Consider the following 21,332-nt stretch of genomic DNA (forward strand, 5'->3'; position numbering starts at 1 on the left):
TTCTGAGAATTTTTATTTTAAGTTTTGACTGCAAATGTCACGTCCATTCACTGGAATCGCCCAATTTTAACGAATTTATCCTCAACTAGTTGTGGTGTAGGTCTATGTATTTTATGTTAACTTAAATAATACTAATAGTAATTTAAAGATGTGGTAGCCCTACATCTTACACATCGTGGAAACAAAATAAGAATGGAAACTAAAATATGTATCGCCCAACAGCGCACATTCTATCAGCTGCAGTTCTGGTGCCTCAGTCCCTCCCAATACTGTAAAACTCGACGTACGTTTACATCCCATGTTAATGCAGCGGTAGAGTTACACTCACAGGACACTGTGCACTTAACAAAAGTTCATTATTTGCTCGTGCTTTAAAGCTTTGCCGGGTAAACATTCCTTTGGCATTCTGTTCTGACATGATGCACTTCTTCTAAGAGCGAACTGAAGTGCGCGCGCACTGTCAAACAGCGCCAAACTGGATTTTTGTTGGGTCAGACCCATCTGATATCGAAGGGGGGCTGATAACGCGAGATCAACATGGAGCTAAATGGAAAAAAATAGCACCAAACAAGCCACTTTGAAATGTTGCTGTTTTCATGAATATAAAAGTTGGGTGACCCTCCCCCTAGACTAAAAAAAGTTGGATGACCCTCCCCTTAACAAAGAATAAAAAGACATGACCCTCCCCTATTTTCCTCCGGTGGCCCCTTCCATAAATACCGAACGGTCCCTTATTTACAATTATTTATCATTGAAATTAGGCCTACTTATTATTATTATCATCATCATTATGAATACAGGACAATTCTATAGCGTCAGTATTGAATTAAATATTTTTTGTCATCTCGGTCTACAAAAACAGGAGCGAGTCTGTCGTCAGTAGAAGTGTGTAAGTGTATGAAGTGCATCTGTAATTGTGTAAATCAGCACTAATGTCTCGCTGCTCGCTTCAGTGTGATGGCGGAGGCGCGCTCTCTTTATGACTTTCCTCATGACAGGGACAGAAACGGCTCTTCACAAATTAGTCACGGCATATTGTGACTTCGTGTAGGCTATAGGCTACAGTAAATAAGCCTCTAAGTCCTATGTTTAGGTTCGGTAATTTAATGACAATAAAATGGTTATTAGTCAGTTATTGAAATGCCTTTTTTTTTTTCAAAAACGTTCACTGATAAGAGTAAAATTAAAACATAAAAATTCCAATTTAAAAGAAAAATGTCAGACGGACTTAGAAGTCTTCAATTAGGCTATATATTTTAATAATAGGCTATAAAGTATAGGGTTAGGGTCAGGGTTAGTATACTATAGTATAAAGTATATTTTATCTCACATATTTATTTATGTATTAGGCCTATATTTAGGCTATAGCCTATATATATTTTTTTTTTACATTTTCAAAACCGAAAAATTATCTCTATATTCATTCAATAGAATTATCCTCTTGAACTTGAAATGTTTAAGTCTGTCAAACTTTTCAGAATAATATGTTCATAAAGTGGTTAAAATATATCGGCCATTTTTTTTTTTTTTTTTTGACATTTGTGAAGATTACATTTAGAAATATAGCTATAATTTCGTCAGATTTCAAATAATCATTTTTCCCTACATGCCACTTTTATACTAATGGCAAGTAGGCTATTTACATAAAAATATCTGTTGAAAACGTTTGAATGCTTCTGAGAGGAATAGTTCGCCATTGTGAGGAGAATGTGGCGGGAGTGTGTGTGGTCCGACAGAGATAACGCGCTGGTAAATGGGGCTGAACTCAGGGTTTGGGCCGCAGGGGCGGGGCGGCACCAGATGGAGGCTCTTGTCCTGATCTAGCCTGGTGAATTATGTTTAGCTGCCCACATTAATTTCATATTAGTAGCATAAATGATGGCGCATTTACCGCTTGGGTAAATTTAGGAAGATGGTTTTTAGAGGTTCCGCCGTTTTCTCCCCGTAGACTATGACTGGAGTGGAGTCGCTCATGGATGTACAAGGAAACTTGGAATGAAGATATGCGGTAAGTTGAAAACATTTTTTTTTTTTTACTTCTTTATAAGTGACTAAGATGGAGGTGTTTGGGGTTTGTATACTGTAGGTTTGAAATACTGTGCCAGTTTAAAAAAAAATACTAAACTATTGCATTATACGGTATACATTATGTCTATTGGTTTTTAATGAACAGACGTGTCATCTAGCGCCCCCTTTTGGTGGTTTCAGCTCTGTCACCAAAGTGACAGTCAACAGCACCTCAATTAGCCTACCTCAATTATGTAGCATGAATGGAGCAGAAGCCTGCAAATGCGTTTGCTTTTAAAGGCAAATTTAAAGGGGTGAGTGTGTGACTCGTGCTGATCATCCGAAACACCGAAGATGCTCTGCAGACTAAATAACCCACCGATGGGGGGAAAACATAACATTCTGAATATTAGAGAATTTGCTTAATGTTGATTTGCTTAAACATAATCACATGATTTAAAGAGAAAATCCCTTCGAAAGGGTGAAAGAATAGTTTTTTTTGCGATTGTTTTTAGAGGTGAGCCGGTAAATCACCCTGTGTCCCAAGAGAATTTATTCTCAATGGAAATCTATTAAATGGCAATTCGTCAAGCCTCTGTTTTGCCGAGATAACAAAGGCTATGCTTTCAAAAGAAATGGTCTTCCATGAATTAGTCGTGCTATAATAAATCGGTTTATGGTTGTGTTTCATTACAGACGAATGGAATATGTAGACCTAAATATAAATTGTCAAATATAAATAACACTTCCTATAAAATTACAATAACATGGATTCAATTTCCTCCTATCTGAAAAACGATTTAAATGAAATATTACGCTATTTTACCATAGGTTGATTTGGCATAGCCTACTTTCATGTCGCTCTCACTGCCGTGGAGAAAGAGTGTTCATAAGCACCGCTTGAATGATCCCATATTGAGCTGATGAAGATGAAGATGAGGAGAATGAGGAAGCTGCAGGAGAAGACAGAATGAAACAATCTGCAGTGTCGTTCATGCGGATGGAAAGAGCTTCTGTTGTTAAGGACATAATCGGACGTTGTGATAAATCGAATTCCTCTGTAATTAATGCAATGTGATGAGATCTTAAATTCTGCTCTCAGATAGATCTTTAGGGTTTTTTTTCTTTAGCTAGCCTACTGTTAAAGCCTAACCTATACAAAATTTAATTATTTTTATTTGTTTTAGCATTTATAAGCTGCGGTGGTGCCTGACATCATCAGTTAGTCTGCGCTCATTTCTGCTTCTGTGGTGAGGATGATGATGATGAAGGTTCATTGGGCATCTAAATCACTGTTATTCTGATGTCATCAGTGGTGACCTCCCCCTTGATAACCTGTGCCATAAATACACATGAGTCGGACAGTACAGCCCAACTGCTCCGATCTCGAAGAGACGTTCAAACACATTTCATTTGTGTTCAATTATTTGCTGCAATGTTTGGGAACGGGGGTCGCTCATTTCAGTCTTCCTCTGTGTGTAATAATGTAGGCTTTTTGCAGAAGAACAATAATGTTGAGGACAAGAGCCGAATTGTCGGGTTTTTTAACGATCAGCAGCCCAAGAGCATTTTAACACGGGACAACGAGCGAGAGTCTGGCTTCAGGCGCACAGAGACGGACTTCTCCAATCTGTACGCGAGAGGTGAGAGACTCAACTTTATTTCCAGACCATTAGAGAGAAGAAACAGTAGCAGACAGTACAACATATAATACAATATAAAACAGTAATAAAACAAAGAGTTAAAAAAACAAAACAATATTTTCTCATGTGACTATCGCACCCCAATTTTGCCTTTGGTTTGACAAACTGCATAATAATAGCGTTCTGACAATTATCAAGCCGACAAATAAATGTAACTTTTTTTTTTTTCTGCAGAATCCTCATACAGTTATTAGGCAACCTGGAGCTTACATAGAGTTGTCTGTGCATAATGGTGATTATACTATATACCAGCATCTTTTGTGGGCTAAATTTAAAAAAGTGAGGCTTTTTCTTTTTCTCTGTGAAAAGAAAAAGTATCTTTTTAGCCTTTTAAAATAACTATTTTCTGGTAATTCCAGAACTGTTCATAGTATAAAATATAGAAAATAGAATTTGCATTTGGATACTTTATATTAGAAGAAAATGTTTATATTAAATAAAGTTATTTGTGTTTTAGAATTAATGAAAAAAGGTTCACAAATGAAATTCCATGGTTCCATGGTAAAAGCAGAGTGTTACATCAAAGCATGGGTCTATAAAAGTATAGTCTGTAAATAGTTTGCCAAACCAAAAGTAAATTCACAAGTAGTTCGAGTAGATTTTTCCTTCTTAAACTTGATCTGTTTATAGAGTCTGTGTTGACAGTGTATTTCTTCCTTAAATGATTTGTAAAATATCTTTCTGCCAGAAGATTTGATAAAAATGTCACCATGATTTACATTTATGTAAATGCTTTGCATGAATCACCTTTATGACATTCATGTAACATTTTCATTTAAAATATTCTGCTTTGCACTCATAATACAAAAATATATAATGACATATTACACATGACAAACAATAACATATAATTACATATAACAAGAAAACAAAAACATTTGGGTAACACTTTATTTTAGTGTCTTGTTACATGTAGTTACAATAGTAATAAATTATGCATAATTACATGCAACTAACCCTAAACCAAACCTTTACCCTATGGTAGTTAATTATTATTACTCCTTAAATGTATAATTACACTGTAACAAGGACACCTTAAAATAAAGTGTTACCAACATTTGTGTAGAACAGCAATTTGACTGATAAAACTGTGTAACAAAATGTGTCACAGATCTGCTTCCTGCTAAAAATGGAGAGGAGTACACCATGCAGTTCCTGCTGGAGGTGGTGGAGATCCTCACAAACTATGTGCGGAAGACCTTCGACAGATCCACAAAAGTGCTGGACTTCCATCATCCGCACCAGCTGCTGGAGGGCATGGAGGGCTTCAACTTAGAGCTGTGTGATCAGCCCGAGAGCCTGGAGCAGATCCTGGTGGACTGCAGGGACACGCTCAAATACGGAGTCCGGACAGGTGACATGCTCTTTCAGTCCTGTTGACTAGGAAAAAAAGCATCAGTATCACATTCTCTCCTCCTTTCTCTTTCCCTGCAGGTCACCCAAGGTTTTTTAACCAGTTGTCTTCAGGTCTAGACATCATTGGCTTAGCTGGAGAGTGGCTAACCTCCACTGCCAACACTAACATGTGAGTTCCAGCTTCCTTCCATTCACTTGTGATTTGTAACGTTTCGATGAAGATTATGACGAGGCAAGGCGAGATGACGGATCTTTAGCAGCATAAACGTTCATTATACGGCGGGACTGTTGAATGCTTGACTCTGATTGGTTGACGAATGTTCTAGTCTAGGTGCGCAGGTCTTGACCGCATTACAGTTCCATATCACTTCGCCAAATTGTTTCAGTTATTTCAAAGGTCCTTACAGACGACAACAGCAAAAGAAACAAAACCCACAGCGACACTGATCCAGCAAATAAATATAGTAAACAACAGGATAAAAATGTTTCCATGTTTTTTGCCACAAAATTACATTTTATTATGTACGGACAGCACATTCTCCCGCTCTCTTTCCCACTCAAAACGCACACACAAACTAATATTTTATCAGTAAAACTACATGACATTTCTCTAGCGAGGAAATGACGGTGCTGTTCTTGAAGCAGATAAACTTACAGATTCGTTATTAGTAGAGACGCTGCTCCCGAACACTGTTAAGAGACACACATACTTTGGTAATTCACACACGTGTAATATCTCTCTCTCTCTCTCTCTCTCTCTCTCTCTCTCTCTCTCTCTCTCTCTCTCTCTCGTCTGCTATCAATGGCTCAAGTCTCCATTGCTAATTCCAAAACGTCATTTTAGAGCTAGTAATGGAGGCGAGGGATTAGATGTGTAAGAAATTAGTCCTACACACATGAGCATTTTAAGGACAAAAACCTGACAAATGCCTTGAAAAACATCATCTGAACAATGTCTTGAGGTGTGGTAACCGAAATATAAACTGAATAATTGACTCCGGTCCATTGAATTATTGAAGAAAAAAATGCACACCCGAGGTGAAACGGCCACTAGGAAAAAACTGAGAGAACTGAGGGCAATATATGCACACAAGATAATGAGCTGAAAGGAAACAGGTGACAGATAATCAATGAACTAATGAATAACCATGACAACCGATGAGAATGGATTTCTTTTGAGGAAGTAAATTAATTTGACCCAATTAGCCCCTTTAGCAATGTGACCATGTAAGACTGTATTTACACTGGCTATGAAGTTTTACAGTGCTTGCAAGACAGAACTGCACGTATATTCCCCAGACTTTCTAAATAGGGCTTGTTATGAAGCCTTAACCCTGTATATTGAAAATTCTACCATTAACTTAACTTGCCCAAACCGCTTAATGCACTGCTTCAGTTCAAACTTAGTCAGTTCATTTTAGTTTTAGATCTGCTATAATTTTTTTTTAAAGAACTATGTTTAAAAACAGATTGCAGTTTGAAAATATCTCATTGGCTTGCTGTTGAACGTTCAAATTGACATCAGTGGCAGTGCATATTCAGTGTTTAAACATAAAGTCATCTTTACATCATGCACAGCTGATGCAGCATACATACATTTAAACTAAGCCTAAAACTTAAGCATATAAAGAGTAATGTTGCTCCACTGGAGACTGGAATAAAATGTCCTGTGATTGGCACTTACCTGAGTGTGCTGAAAACATAATAGTTTTCAGCCGAAAAGCTCCAGTGATATGTGACGGAGTGTTTTGAGACAGCGTGCAGATGGAAACGTCCAGAATTTAGAGTAACACCTCATTGGTCAAGGCTAATTTACAGCTACACGCTGAGACGCAGTGCCAGCTGAGCCTCTGACACAATACACACCCCCATCATCCCTTACACTCATCCATCTATCCATCTATCTAACCATCCATCCATTCCTCTACTCATCCTAAAGCAGACTGGTATCTGTGAGAAATATTTGACAGTCAAATGACACGGATGGCTGGAATGGTCTAATGACTCTATTGTCAGATTACAAAACTAAAAGGAAGTTTAATTCTACTCTCTGAGTATTTTTATTGGTCCACTGGGATGTTCTTCATTGATGGGAGGACAACAGCAGTGAATACCCTGGCCTTGTTTGACCTCTGAGGGTCAGAGATTTTATGATGTCTTTCACAGTCCATGCCCAAATTCTCCTTTGATCAATAGTCAAGTCAAGTCAAGTCACCTTCATTTATACAGCGCTTTTAACAATATGGATTGTTTCAAAGCAGCTTTACAGTGATAAAAGGAAATTAAAGTAACAGAGATTGTTTTGGCTTTACAGCAGCTCTAGAATAAAAGTTATTGTCCAGCTAAAGTTAGTTTGCTGGATTCTGGATCCGTCAGACTGCGGTAAACCTCGGGATAAACAGAGAGACGCTAATATTAGCGTAGACACCATTCTTCTTATGATGTAACGAGTACATCAGGATTTATGGGGAGTGTTCCCGTTTCCAGCTGACCTAATCTATGCAGCCTAACATTGAATTATAGAAGTTTATAATGTATTATGTGAATGCTAGGTCAAAGAGATGTGTTTTTAGTCTAGCTTTGAACTGACAGAGTGTGTCTGCTTCCCGGACAATGGTAGGAAGACTGTTCCAGAGTTTTGGTGCGAAATAGGAGAAGGATCTACCGCCAGCAGTCGACTTTGATATTCGAGGTATTATCAACTGGCCGGAATTTTGAGATCGTAATAGACGTGAAGGACTATAATGCGTTAAGAGCTCGCTGAAGTACTGGGGAGATAAACCATTTAGTGCTTTGTAAGTGATCAGCAATATTTTAAAATTGATACGATGTTTAATAGGGAGCCAATGCAGTGTTGACAGAACCGGCCTAATATGGTCATACTTCCTGGTTTTGGTAAGAACTCTTGCGGCTGCGTTTTGGACCAACTGTAGTTTATTTAGTAAGCATGCAGGTCAACCACCCATAAGAGCATTACAATAATCTAGCCTTGATGTCATGAACGCATGAAAATGCGGTTTTACAGATACTAAACACGTGACTTTCAAATGAAAGATTGGTATCAAAGAGCACACCCAGGTTCCTAACCGACGACGAAGACTTGACAGAGCAGCCATCAAGTGTTAGACAGTATTCTAGGTTATTACGTGAGGACGTTTTATGTCCAATAATTAGAATCTCTGTTTTTTCAGAATTAAGTAGTAGGAAATTACTAGTCATCCAATTTTTTATATCAGCTATGCATTCCGTTAATTTTGTGAATTGGTAAGTTTCGTCAGGGCGTGAAGAAATATAGAGCTGAGTATCATCAGCATAACAGTGAAAACTAATGCCATGCTTCCTAATGATATCTCCTAAGGGTAGCATGTACAGAGTGAACAGCAGTGGTCCTAGTACTGAGCCTTGTGGTACGCCATACTGAACTTGTGATCGATAAGACATCTCTTCATTTATTGCTACAAACTGATAACGGTCAGATAAGTATGATTTAAACCATGTTAATGCAATTCCACTAATGCCAACATAATTTTCGAGTCTATTTAAAAGAATGTTGTGGTCAATGGTGTCAAATGCAGCACTAAGATCGAGTAACACTAATAGAGAGATACAACCACGAGCGGATGATAAGAGCAAATCATTTGTGACTCTAACGAGAGCAGTCTCAGTACTATGATATGGTCTAAATCCTGACTGGAAATCCTCACAGATATTCATTTCTTTCTAAAAAGGAACATAGTTGTGAAGATACTGCCTTTTCTAGTATCTTTGACAGAAAAGGTAGATTTGAGATCGGCCTGTAATTCTACTAACTATTCAACTAATTCTGTAGGATCAAGTTTAATTAATAATATTAAGAAGAGGATCTGTGACCTCTGGGAGCATCTCTTTCAGTAGCTTAGTCGGTATAGGGTCTAACATACATGTTGTCGATTTAGATGAATTAACGAGTTTAGAAAATTTTTCCTTTCCTATAGGAATGAATGATTTGAATTTTTCCTCAGGGAGACTACAATGCACTGCTTTATGCGATACTGTAGTACATGATTGCATAGTTATACATTTCTCCCTGATATTATCAATCTTGTAAGTAAAGAAGTTCATAAAGTCATTACCGCTGTGCTGTTTGGAAACATCCGGTGTTGGAGCTTTATTTTTCATTAATTTAGCCACTGTTTCAAATAAAAAGTTTTTAATGCCTCTCTGTAAGCAATCGTGCTCTCTTTCCATAAAATGCGAAATACCTCTAGTTTTGTTTTCTTCCAGTTGCGCTCCATTTTTCTGGCTGCTCTCTTAAGGGCCCGAGTGTGCTCGTTGTACCACGGCGTTGGACTATTTGTGTCTAAAGTGCTGGAAAAGAGAGAGTCAAAAGTTTCTGTCGCAATATCGAGTTCTTCTAAGCTATTTGGGATGCTGAGAAGATGAGACTGATCGGGAATATTATTAATAAAGCAATCTTTAGTGACAGTGATAGGTCTAACATATTTGTAACACGGAGTCAGCTTTGCAGCCTTGGCTAAATGAATTTACACGAGACTAGATAATGATCCGAGATGTCTTCGCTCTGCTGCAGAATTTCAACGGCATCAACATCTATTCCATGTGATAATATTAGATCTAGAGTATGATTACGACGATGAGTAGGTCCTGACACATGTTGTCTAACTCCAGTAGAGTTAAGAATGTCTTTTAATGCCAATCCCAATGCATCTTTTTCGTTATCTACATGTATATTAAAATCACCAACAATTAGTACTTTATCTGCAGTCAATACTAACTCTGATAGAAAATCAGCAAATTCTTTGATAAAGTCTGTATGGTGCCCTGGTGGCCTGTATACAGTAGCCAGCACAAATTCAAACGTGATTTATAATTTACACTAGATAGTGTTACATAAAGCACCAACACTTCAAAAGAATTATATTTAAAACTAGACTTCTGAGTAATACTGAAGATATTACTATAAATTACAGCAAAACCTCCCCCTTTGCCTTTCAGACGAGGTTCATGTTTATAACAATAATTTTGCGGGCTGGACTCATTTAAAGTAATGTAATTGTTTGGTTTTAGCCAGGTTTCTGTCAAACACAGCACATCTAGGTTATAATCTGTGATCATATCATTAACAATAAGTGCTTTTGAAGTAAGGGATTGAATATTCAGCAACCCAAGCTTAATCATTTGTTCATCCGTATTATATATGCTTTTTATTTGTTGAACATCAATAAAAAATGTACCCTTAGATGGGTTTGGGAGTTTTTTGTATTTCCTAATTCGGGGAACAGACACAGTCTCTATATTATGATTTCTAGGTGAAAGAGCCTCTATGTGATGGGATTGATCTGACCTCAGTGACGTGAGACAGCTAGCAGACGGTCGGTTTAGCCAGTCTGTCTGCCTCCTGACCTGAGCCCCAATTCATGTTTGAGCCCGAAGACTATGACTCCTCATCCTCAGATGTACTTCCCTCTTCCCCAAATTACTGATCCTTGTGGATTTTAAGGGGCTGTATTGTGTGACACTGCTAATGCCTATAATGGCCAACAGTCAGTTTTATGATTGAACTAATAGTTTTATAAAAGCAGCAAATAAACAGAAGGTTTTATTTCAGGGATAGATACACGGTTTGCTTCATTTATCAGTTCTTAAAATTTTGTTTAAAACAGATATTGAAAAATTTCACAGTTATAACACAGTAAAAAATAAACAGTCCATAAAATACTTGTGGAAATATGTGTGTGTGTGTGTATGTGTGTGTGTGTGTATATATATATATACTATATATATATATATATATGTAGTATATATATATAGTATATATATATATATACATATATATATATATAGTATATATATATGTATATATATATATATATATATATATATATATATATATATACATATATATATACATATATATATATATATATATACATATATATATATATATACATATATACATATATACATATATATATATATATATATATATATGTATGTATATATATATATATACATATATATATACTATATATATATATATATATATATATATATATATATATATATATATATATAATGTAGTGCAGTCAGTCTATTAAAAATAACATTAAAAATAAATGTTAAAAACGCTGCAATTAATCACACCTAACATTAAAGGTTTTAATATATTTTTAAAATATATTTCCAAAATTATGTAGAAACAACATAAATATAGTATATTTTAAATGTTTGTGTAATGGCATCTTTTTACTAAGCACTATGAATGAAGGCCAGCATCACTGATACCAGTCTGCTACTGATGTCTCTATTAAATGGATTTTTTTTCTATCCATTTTTTTGACTGGTAATGTGTCATGAAATGTAGTTTTAAGAGTATTTCAGGCGAGAATGTAGTTGTTTAAAGCTCAAATCTGTGTTTTATTTATAAAGATAGCACCTATTTGTAAAAGTGAACTGAAGTTTTTGGAGTTGTGAGATCCAGTCAATCACCAGGCGCTCATTTACCCCGCCGAAAACAGCCTTGGTCCTTCTGACATTTGCCACTGGCTCTGATGTCTCTGTAGTGGTTAAACATGAGATATCATTTGTCTTGTGTATATCTAACAGGCGATCTTTGGCCTCATGCATCTATAATTTGTGGGCAAAGTGAAGTTTCATAACTTTATATATTTAGGCTATTTAACTTTATCATTGTAGCCTACTAGAGCGCTGAATTTGTACGTTTGACTGAATTGTTTGCTTTATTTCTAATTGTATAAGAATCTTATACCTTTTACTTATACTTTTGTAATGGCTATTATTGATCATTAAAACTGACATTTAACAAAAAGAGACAGGGTTGTGTTTAATGACATATTTAATTTTATTACAGTTAAGATAATCAGAGTACATATGCACATATTGCCTGAACAACATATTAATATGTTTAATATTTTTAAAATGTAAACAAAAAGAGGCAGGGTTGTGTTTAATATTTCGTTTTGTTATTAATATACATGCAGTGAATATAATCAATGTAGGTGTTGCCTGAATCACATTTGTGCGACTATTAGTATGTTTAAGTTTTTTTTCAAGAAAACAAAAAGAGGCAGAGTGGTGTTTTATAACATATTTAGTTTTATTGTTACCTAAAATTAGGAAACCGGAGTTGTCAGAGAGAGCTGAGTGACGCTATCAAGAACACTGCTGTTCCCTTACGAGAACGTTCTCTCGTACTGCGTTGAAAACGCTGTGGGAAAACTCCTTTTCTCGAGAACATTGAAGCCTTTTTTTTAAAACGCATTGCTGCAGCACATGCAAGAGCTAGAAGCTCACGTGAGCGTGCTGATTGGCTTGTGCAAAGCAACTGCACGAACCAATGGCGGATCAGCAGAGGAGCGCGGACCAATCGGGGCGCTTGGCACTCTGCCAGAGTCAAGCGCGCGAAACCGCACGTGACAGAAGAGTATAAATACACAGAGAATCCGCCATTTGACAGATTTTATCTCCTTCAGCTTTCGACTCACCTCGTCGCTGATTCTCTCCAGAGTGAAGCCGCTCGTCGTCGAACAGCCTTCCAGCGGAACTGCTTCGCATCTCGGCGTCTGCCAAGCTGAGCGTTTCCCTGTGGCATCCGACGAGTATCCTTTTTTCTAACTCAAAAAGAGCGTTCTAAGAGAGCTAATCGCTGTTATCACAGCGCGCGGCGTTGTTTCAAATGCCGCTCACCGTGTGTGACTCATGCGGGGTCTCCCTGCACGCCTCTGACACACACTCTCGGTGTGTTGCCTGCCTCGGCCCTGAGCACGCCGAGGCAGCGCTCACTAAAGGCGGCTGCCTCCACTGTGACGGAATGCCTGTTGCCACGCTCCGTTCCAGATCTTCCGCCGCCTCGCTGAGTGTTCCCGCCCACCTTCCATCTTCGGCGCCCCGTGAGCCCCGTAGGAAGAAGCGGCGCGACCAGAGGCCTCCTGAACGCGCTCATCTGGACGAATGCACGCCGGGTCTCTCCCCGCACGCTTCGCCCGCGCCTTCATCTCCAGTCCTGTTCTCACAGAGCGACCAACGCCCCTCTTCTGAAGCGGCAGGTCTCGTCTCTTTCGGTCTGTCAGCAGAAGAACTGGACGACGCTGTTTCTATGGCGGCATCTGAAAGTGAGGAATGGTCGGGCTCCGCGGACCCCACCCCCCTCTCTCAGCTGGATCCCACTGACACTCGAGCGAGCATTGACGCCGAACTCTTCCGTGTCATGTCTCGCGCTGTCGAAGAACTGGGACTCGACTGGCTTTCCCCAGCTGAGCCTACCAAAAGCCGCCTCGACGAATGGTACCTGCCGGGGCGCCAACAGGCCCCTCGTCAACGTGCCGCCCCCTTTATGCCCGAGGTCCATGATGAGCTCACTAAAAGCTGGCGCGCGCCCTTTTCAGCGCGAACGCGCTCTTCAGCTTCTTCAACGCTCTCCTCTGTCGACGGCGCTGAAGAGAAGGGGTATGTTTCTCTCCCTCCAATAGAGGAAGCGGTCGCTGCACACTTATGCCCCCCCACTGCTGGGAGTTGGAGGGCTAAAACCGTGCACCCCTCTAAGCCGTGCAGGACCACTTCGGCTCTCGCCAGCCGCGCTTATGCTGCCGCCGGTCAAGCCGCCTCTGCACTCCACGCTATGGCGACCCTGCAGGTGTTTCAAGCTAAGCTCCTCCGCACTATGGACGAGTCTGGCCCGGACCCAGACACCTTCAAAGACCTCAGGAGTGCTACAGATTTGGCGCTGAGGGCCACAAAGACCACCGCGCAAGCACTGGGCCGCAATATGTCTAGCCTGGTTGTCTTAGAGCGCCACCTGTGGCTTACTTTAACGGAGATCAGGGACGCTGACAAAACTGCCTTCCTCGACTCTCCAGTCTCTCCATCCGGTCTCTTCGGCCCTTCTGTAAATGGCTTCGCTGATCGCTTCACGGAGGCTCAGAAAGCTTCAAGTGCTATGAGGCACTTCCTGCCCAAGCGCTCTAGCTCGGTCCAACGGTGCCCCAAGAGCACGCCGCGACCGGAAAAGCCCGCGTCTCAGGTTCTCCAGCCCCGCCCCGCGGCTGACACCACTCGACGCCTGAAGCCTGCAAAACGATTCCCGTTTCCCAGGCGCCAGGGCCCTCGACCGAAGCTGACGCTCGACCATGAGCCCAAGAAGCCGTCCTAACCGGCAGAAAAAGGGGTCTATGTCCCGCCGCGGCCGGACCAGCCCCGAAGATCGCTCGAGTGCTTCTCACAGCCCCCTCTTCAGTTCAGGCGGCTGGAGCAGCTGTATATGCAGACAATGGGCCCGTCACGTGTTACGCACCCCTGCACCCAAACGCTGTTTTAACAGCGACCCACACAGAGCACAAAACGAGCAAAATTTCTCCCCTGACTTCATATCAGTTCGAGCCCCCGTCTCTGGGCGTTCCAGATATGATGATGCCTCTGGCTCTTCGGGCTCTAGCCTGGCAGGCTATCCCAGGAGTTTCAGAATGGGTGATAAACATCATAAAGCACGGCTACTCGCTTCAGTTTGCACGCAGACCCCCGCGCTTTCGCGCTGTGGTTCAAACCTCGGTCAGCAGCACACTGTGTCATGTCCTCCGCACCGAAGTACTAAGTCTGCTAGCAAAAGGGGCTATCGAGAGGGTTCCCCCTTCTCTAAGCGAGTCAGGCTTTTACAGCCGTTACTTTCTCGTTCCGAAGAAAGACGGCGGCCTGAGGCCCATTTTAGATCTCAGACATCTGAACAAGGCTCTCATGTCACGGCCGTTCAGGATGCTCACGACCAGACATATACTGGCGCAAATTCGCCCAGGCGACTGGTTTTTCTCAGTAGATCTGAAAGACGCTTACTTTCACATTCAAGTGAATCCCCACCACAGGCCATTCTTGAGATTCGCCTTCGAGGGGCAGACATACCAGTACACGGTTCTACCGTTTAGACTGGCTCTGGCACCTCGTACATTCACGAAGTGCATGGATGCAGCTGTCTCCCACCTGAGACAGCGGGGAATGCGCATTCTAAACTACCTCGATGACTGGCTCATTCTGACTCAGTCAGAGGCGGAGTCACATACTCAAAAAGCCTGGCTCCTCAGCCATCTAGAATGTCTAGGGCTCAGGGTGAACTTTTCAAAGAGTATTCTGTCACCCAGCCAACGTATCATGTTCCTGGGGACAGTATTCGACTCCGTTCTTATGAGAGCATGGCCCTCCCCGGCCCGTGCTCTATCGATTCAGCGGCTCGCCGCATCGTTCACGGAGGGCTCTCATGCACCCCTCAGAACGTTTCAGAGGATCCTTGGCCTTATGGCCTCAGCATCATCAGTACTCCAACTAGGCCTACTGCGCATGCGTCCTCTTCAGCTATGGCTAGCACCTCGGGTGCCACCCCACGCCTGGCACTCAGGCCGATTGATTATCAAGGTGGATCAGCGCTGTGTTCAAGCCCTGGCCCCTTGGACGAACGCCAGCTGGTTTCAGCAGGGCGTGAGTATGGGGGTGGTCTCCAAGAGGAGGGTGATTTCAACAGACGCTTCCAACTTAGGTTGGGGAGCCCTGTACGAGGGCAGGCCTGCCTCCGGCCTCTGGTCGAGCTCGGAGAAACGCCTACACATCAACTGCCTCGAAATGAGGGCAGTTTTTCTGGCCCTGAAAACCTTCCTCCCATACCTGGCTGGACACCACGTATTGGTCCGGACGGACAACATGTCAGTGGTATCTTACATAAATCGCCAGGGCGGCCTCAGGTCCCGCAACCTGCTTGCCATAGCCACCCAGCTACTGTTATGGGCTCACACCAATCTGCGCTCGCTCAGGGCAGCTCACGTGCCGGGCACGTTGAACACAGGAGCAGACATGCTCTCTCGGGGCAGGGTTCCCCCAGAGGAATGGTCTCTCCACCCTCAGACGATTCTCCTACTTTGGGAGGTCTTCGGGAAGGCAGAAGTAGATCTCTTCGCCTCAGAAGACAATCGTCACTGCCCAATCTTCTTTTCAAAGAGCAGGGATGCGTTGGCCCACGACTGGCCCAGCCTTCCCCTCTATGCTTTTCCTCCGGTCTCGATGCTCCCTCAGGTAATCGAACGGATCAGAGACACGAAATGCGCAGTGCTCCTGATAGCTCCTCTATGGCGAACCCAGTCTTGGTTCCCGGAGCTGATACGGCTGTCTGTGACAGACCCTTGGCCAATCCCAGTGAGGCGCGACCTCCTGGCTCAGGCCAGCAGGACTATATGGCATCCCCGTCCCGATTTGTGGGCCCTACACGCTTGGCCACTCAACGGGTACCCCAGGACCTCCCAGAGGGCGTCCTGAACACGATCAGGGAAGCTAGAGCTCCGTCTACCAGACGCCTCTACCACCATAAATGGTCAGTGTTTTCCAGCTGGTGTTTAGCTCGAAACCTCGACCCACACACTTTCTCCAGGAGATGCTGGATGCGGGTCGCTCCCCCTCCACTCTCAAGGTATACGTAGCAGCCATTGCTGCACAGCATGTATTGGAAGCCGGAGCCTCCTTAGGAAAATGCGACCTTATAGTTCGCTTCCTTAAGGGCGCCAGAAGGCTTAACCCGCCTCGGCTGCCATCTGTCCCAGCATGGGACCTTTCTTTGGTTCTGCGGGCTCTTAAGGGACCTCCCTTTGAACCACTTCGGTCAGCCGACCTAAAACCTCTCTCCCTGAAAACCGCCCTGCTGTTGGCACTGGCGTCAGTCAAGAGAGTGAGTGACTTACAGGCGCTCTCTACTAGCGCTTCCTGTCTGGAATTCGGCCCCAATGACTCTAAGGTCATCCTTAGGCCAAGACATGGATATATTCCTAAGGTGCTCTCAACTCCGTTCAGAGCCCAGGTTATTTCTCTGTCAGCTCTTCCCACCTCAGAAGAGTTCAGTGATGTTCTCACACTCTGCCCTGTCAGAGCTTTGAGGATTTATTTAGAGCGTTCAGCCTCTTTCAGACAGTCTGAACAGCTTTTTGTTTGCTTCGGGGGCCGAACCAAAGGTCTTCCTGTCACGAAGCTCACGCTGTCCAGGTGGATAGTGGATGCCATTGCTCTGGCCTACACCTCACTGGGCCTTACATGTCCCATAGGTGTTAGAGCTCACTCCACGAGAGGCGTCGCCTCTTCGTGGGCCTGGTCAAGTGGTGGCTCTGGCTCTGCGGACCCAGGCTGGTTTTGACATTCCTTCTGTCACATTTGTGCGATGACCGGCTAGTCTGTTTCGTCCACATTTGTGAAACGTTACAACCCAAAAGTCCCTGCTCCGCAGGTACGAATTCTCTCTAGCTAGGCCCTGGCTCTATGGATCCAGACTAGTTATGAAAATGCCTATGTAGGACGTTATGCGGCGGCCGGCTGGTCTGTTCCGTCCGCATCTTAAACCTCTATGGTACCTGCCTTATAGGCATGAGTAGTCTCTATATAACGTATGCGGCGGCCGGCTGGTCCGTTCCGTCCGCATCTTAAACCTCTATGGTACCTGCCTTATAGGCATGAGTAGTCTCTATCTAACGCTGGCTCTGTGGACCCAGACTAGTTTTTGACTCAGACACTGGTTGTCATCTCGAGTTGTGGGATTCTTAAGACTGGCCCTTGGCCCAGCTTTATCTGTTTGGATATCTAAGGGCCCGAAGATTCGGTCTCTTTATCCTAGGCTATTCTGTACTTCCTGGAGCTCTCGGTGAGTCAGATTGGCCAAAGACGACAAGAACGGCGTTTTAAATAGTGTTCCCACAGCGTTTTCAACGCAGTACGAGAGAACGTTCTCGTAAGGGAACGTACTTGGTTACTTACGTAACCTCGGTTCCCTTAGAGATAAGGGAACGAGTACTGCGTTGCCTTGCCGTGCTATTGTCTCTTATGGCAGGTGTCTTTTCGCTTCAGTCGATTTAAACCTGTCAAATGGCGGATTCTCTGTGTATTTATACTCTTCTGTCACGTGCGGTTTCGCGCGCTTGACTCTGGCAGAGTGCCAAGCGCCCCGATTGGTCCGCGCTCCTCTGCTGATCCGCCATTGGTTCGTGCAGTTGCTTTGCACAAGCCAATCAGCACGCTCACGCGAGCTTCTAGCTCTTGCATGTGCTACAGCAATGCGTTTTAAAATAAAGGCTTCAATATTCTCGAGAAAAGGAGTTTTCCCACAGCGTTTTCAACGCAGTACTCGTTCCCTTATCTCTAAGGGAACCGAGGTTACGTAAGTAACCAAGTACGTTCCCTTTGTAGAATTCCTGGCAAGTCCGAATTACCAAGGACTCAAATCCTAATCCAATATGGCGGAGTAGGAGTTTGGCTTCTCACAGCTCTCCCTGTTCAATGTGCTAAAACAGCAAGTAGAATAAAAACAAAGAACCCAGCAAACCTGGACCTTTTATGAGTACTTTTGAATTTTGAATTTGGATTCGATAATGCCTCCGAAGAAGACACCCCAACTTAAAGAAGTGCATTCTCATGTTGCAGACGCCGACTCGGGCGCGTGTGAGTTGACAACTGAGTCTATGGAAATTATCCTTCATAAGTATTTTGCTGAAGCTGATAAACAATCTAAAGATCACTGCTCGACTCAGACGTCCCTGCTTTCCAGTAATGAATCGGGCCCGCACCTTGGGGTTTGAGGCATTTTTGCTGTATCCCGCTGTCATCAAACTCAGCCGAGGGTCGGATCAAATCCAGTTTGGTGATTTAAGTGAGGCTGTCAAGTACTTAGATTCTATTGATTCTTCTGATCCTCACTCATTATGAATAATATCACTCACGACTGCTGTCATGCTTGTTTGTTTATTTCCGCACGTCATGAAGCGTTATTTAACGTCTGACGTCATTTCGTGGTGACAGATAAACTTATTCTCAAAGTGTGAGAGGAAAAGCCTGGGATGAAGAAAGGTGAAGAAGATAAGGGAAAAAAAGGAAGAAAAGGGGGGAAAGGGGAAGAGAATGAAGAACAGCGGGTGGAAAAATAAAATATAATGATGTTATGCTTTTTTGCTTTTCACAAATACTCAAGTAATATCCTGTAGCCTTGCCTATGTTATGTACGACGTCTCCTGGGTATCCGGTCTTTTTTTGTTCTTTGGGTTTTTTTTTTTTTTTTTTTTGCCTTTGTACTTGAATGTTTGCTTTTCTCTGACCATGAAGATTGCTGTTTTTAGTTGTTTAGTATAATGCTGTTTTATTTTATATTCCTCCACTGGGTTATTTTGAATATAAGCACACAAAATTGTATTGTGTATGTGTGTTTTCTTTTACTTATTCATTTTAAGGGATTTATATTAATTCTTGAAGCATTTAGTTGTATGGCCGTAAGAAACTCAGTGGTCCTATAATCAGGGAGGGGGGAATGAAGACAGTTTAGTTTAATTTGTTATTTTGCTTTTGTGTGTGCATCTTTGTGTTATTGTTTTGTTTTTGTTTGTTTTTTTAAATGTGGGTATGGTTGAGTGTGTATGTATATGGTGTTGGCTCTCATGTTCATCTCTTCTTCACTTTCACGATTTTTACCTCACAAAGTTAGTTCGCTCTATCTTCATTGATCACGAATATATATTTTATGGGTAAAGGTCTCCATGCTATCCATCTTAACATCCGTAGTTTACTTCCTAAAATTGATCAGCTTAGAGCTTGGCTGTCCTATAACAATCCCAATATAATCACTTTATCTGAAACATGGCTTACTAATAGTACTACTGATGCTATTGTTCACCTTGAAAATTATGTAATGTATAGGGCTGACAGAGGATCCAGGGGAGGTGGAGTCGTTACTTATATTTCATCTAATCTGAGTTCACAGCTAATTATTCCTGAGGTGAAACCTGAGCTTTTTGAAGGCATCTTCGTTAAGGTAAATCTTCATGAAAATAAACATTTGATAATTGGCAATATTTATCGACCACCTACAACTCCTAAATTAGAGTCGGTTAAGAACATTTTAGCTACGGTATCATTATTGGGAGACTCAAGAGAAATTATTCTGTTGGGGGATTTTAATTTAAATTGGAATGATTCTTCTACATTTACAGAACGTAATATGGTTAATGGTGCTAATTTGACTCAAATCATCACTGAGCCCACTAGAGTCGGCTTTAACTCTAAATCTCTCATTGACTGGATTCTTGTTTCTCATCCAAACAGAATAATCACTTCTGGAGTTCTCTCTGACTGCTTTAGCGATCATTCCATTATCCATTGTATATGGAAAATTGCAACTCCTCATCTTCCTCCTAAATATATCAAGGTACGGGAAACTAAATTATTTAATAATAATCTATTTGTCAATGACCTTCGAAGGATAAATTGGGACAGGCTTTACTTAATTCCTGATGTTGAAGCTGCATGGGATTTTTTTCATACTGAAGTTGGGCTAGTTATTGATAGACATGCTCCATGGAAATCCATTAAGGTTAAAGGCCGTCATTTGCCATGGGTTAATGGTGATCTTATTAATCTTTTTAAAAAGAGGGATAGGGCCTGGGTTAAACATAAACATACACAACTGCCTGATGACTGGGAGAAATACAAACGATTACGAAATTCCTGTACAACTCAAACAAGAAATGCTAAAGCCAATTATTACCGTGATAGCTTGTCAAATGATCTAAGTAACCCAAAGCAATTCTGGAGGAGGGTTAACACCTTAGTTGGTAAGTCCAATAGTACTTCAAATAATATGATAATTAATAATGAAATAATAAATGATCTAGCCGTGATTTCCAATGCCTTTAGTTTGCTTTTTTCTCAAACACCGCATGTTCTACCTTCTGTTTTTCACGCAGACCCGTGTCTTAACAGCCAACCCTGTGGTAGCACTTTCAAATTTAGGCAGGTTAGATCAACGGATGTTCAACAGGCTATTAATAAGCTTTCCAATAGCAGTGGTCCTGGCCCTGATGGCCTTGAGGGTAAGTTTATTAAACTTGCCTCGCATGTACTAGCACCACCACTAGCTGTGCTTTTTAATATGTCATTTAATACCTGTGAAGTGCCCCTCGCTTGGAAATGTACCAAAGTCATTCCTTTGCATAAAGGTGGAGACTTACAAATTCTGAATAATTATAGGCCAATATCAATAATTAATAGTGTGGTTAAAGTCTTTGAGAAATTAATTTTTAATCAATTATCTGATTATCTATCTGATAATAATTTACTTACTCAATGCCAATCAGGTTTCAGAAAATACTTCTCCACTACCACTGCTCTATTAAAACTCTCTAATGATATCTTTTCTAGTTTTGATGATAATCTGTGTACCGGTGCCATTTTCTTAGATCTCTCCAAAGCGTT

General features: G+C 41.7%; 1 protein-coding gene across 1 annotated transcript in view; it reads left to right on the forward strand.

Moving 5' to 3' along the window:
- Nucleotides 1–21,332, forward strand: part of gad1a (glutamate decarboxylase 1a) — a gene marked incomplete at both ends in the record, with an annotated part of 48,821 nt that overhangs the window by 5,882 nt on the left and 21,607 nt on the right. Inside the window, 4 exons of the mRNA XM_081367655.1 lie at nucleotides 1,949–2,008; nucleotides 3,498–3,650; nucleotides 4,822–5,064; nucleotides 5,145–5,235. Coding sequence (XP_081223781.1) covers nucleotides 1,949–2,008; nucleotides 3,498–3,650; nucleotides 4,822–5,064; nucleotides 5,145–5,235 — 547 coding nt within the window. The remainder of the gene's footprint in view (nucleotides 1–1,948; nucleotides 2,009–3,497; nucleotides 3,651–4,821; nucleotides 5,065–5,144; nucleotides 5,236–21,332) is intronic.

This window comes from Scardinius erythrophthalmus (genome assembly GCF_964197995.2).
Source record: "Scardinius erythrophthalmus genome assembly, chromosome: 6".
Taxonomy (NCBI): domain Eukaryota; kingdom Metazoa; phylum Chordata; class Actinopteri; order Cypriniformes; family Leuciscidae; genus Scardinius; species Scardinius erythrophthalmus.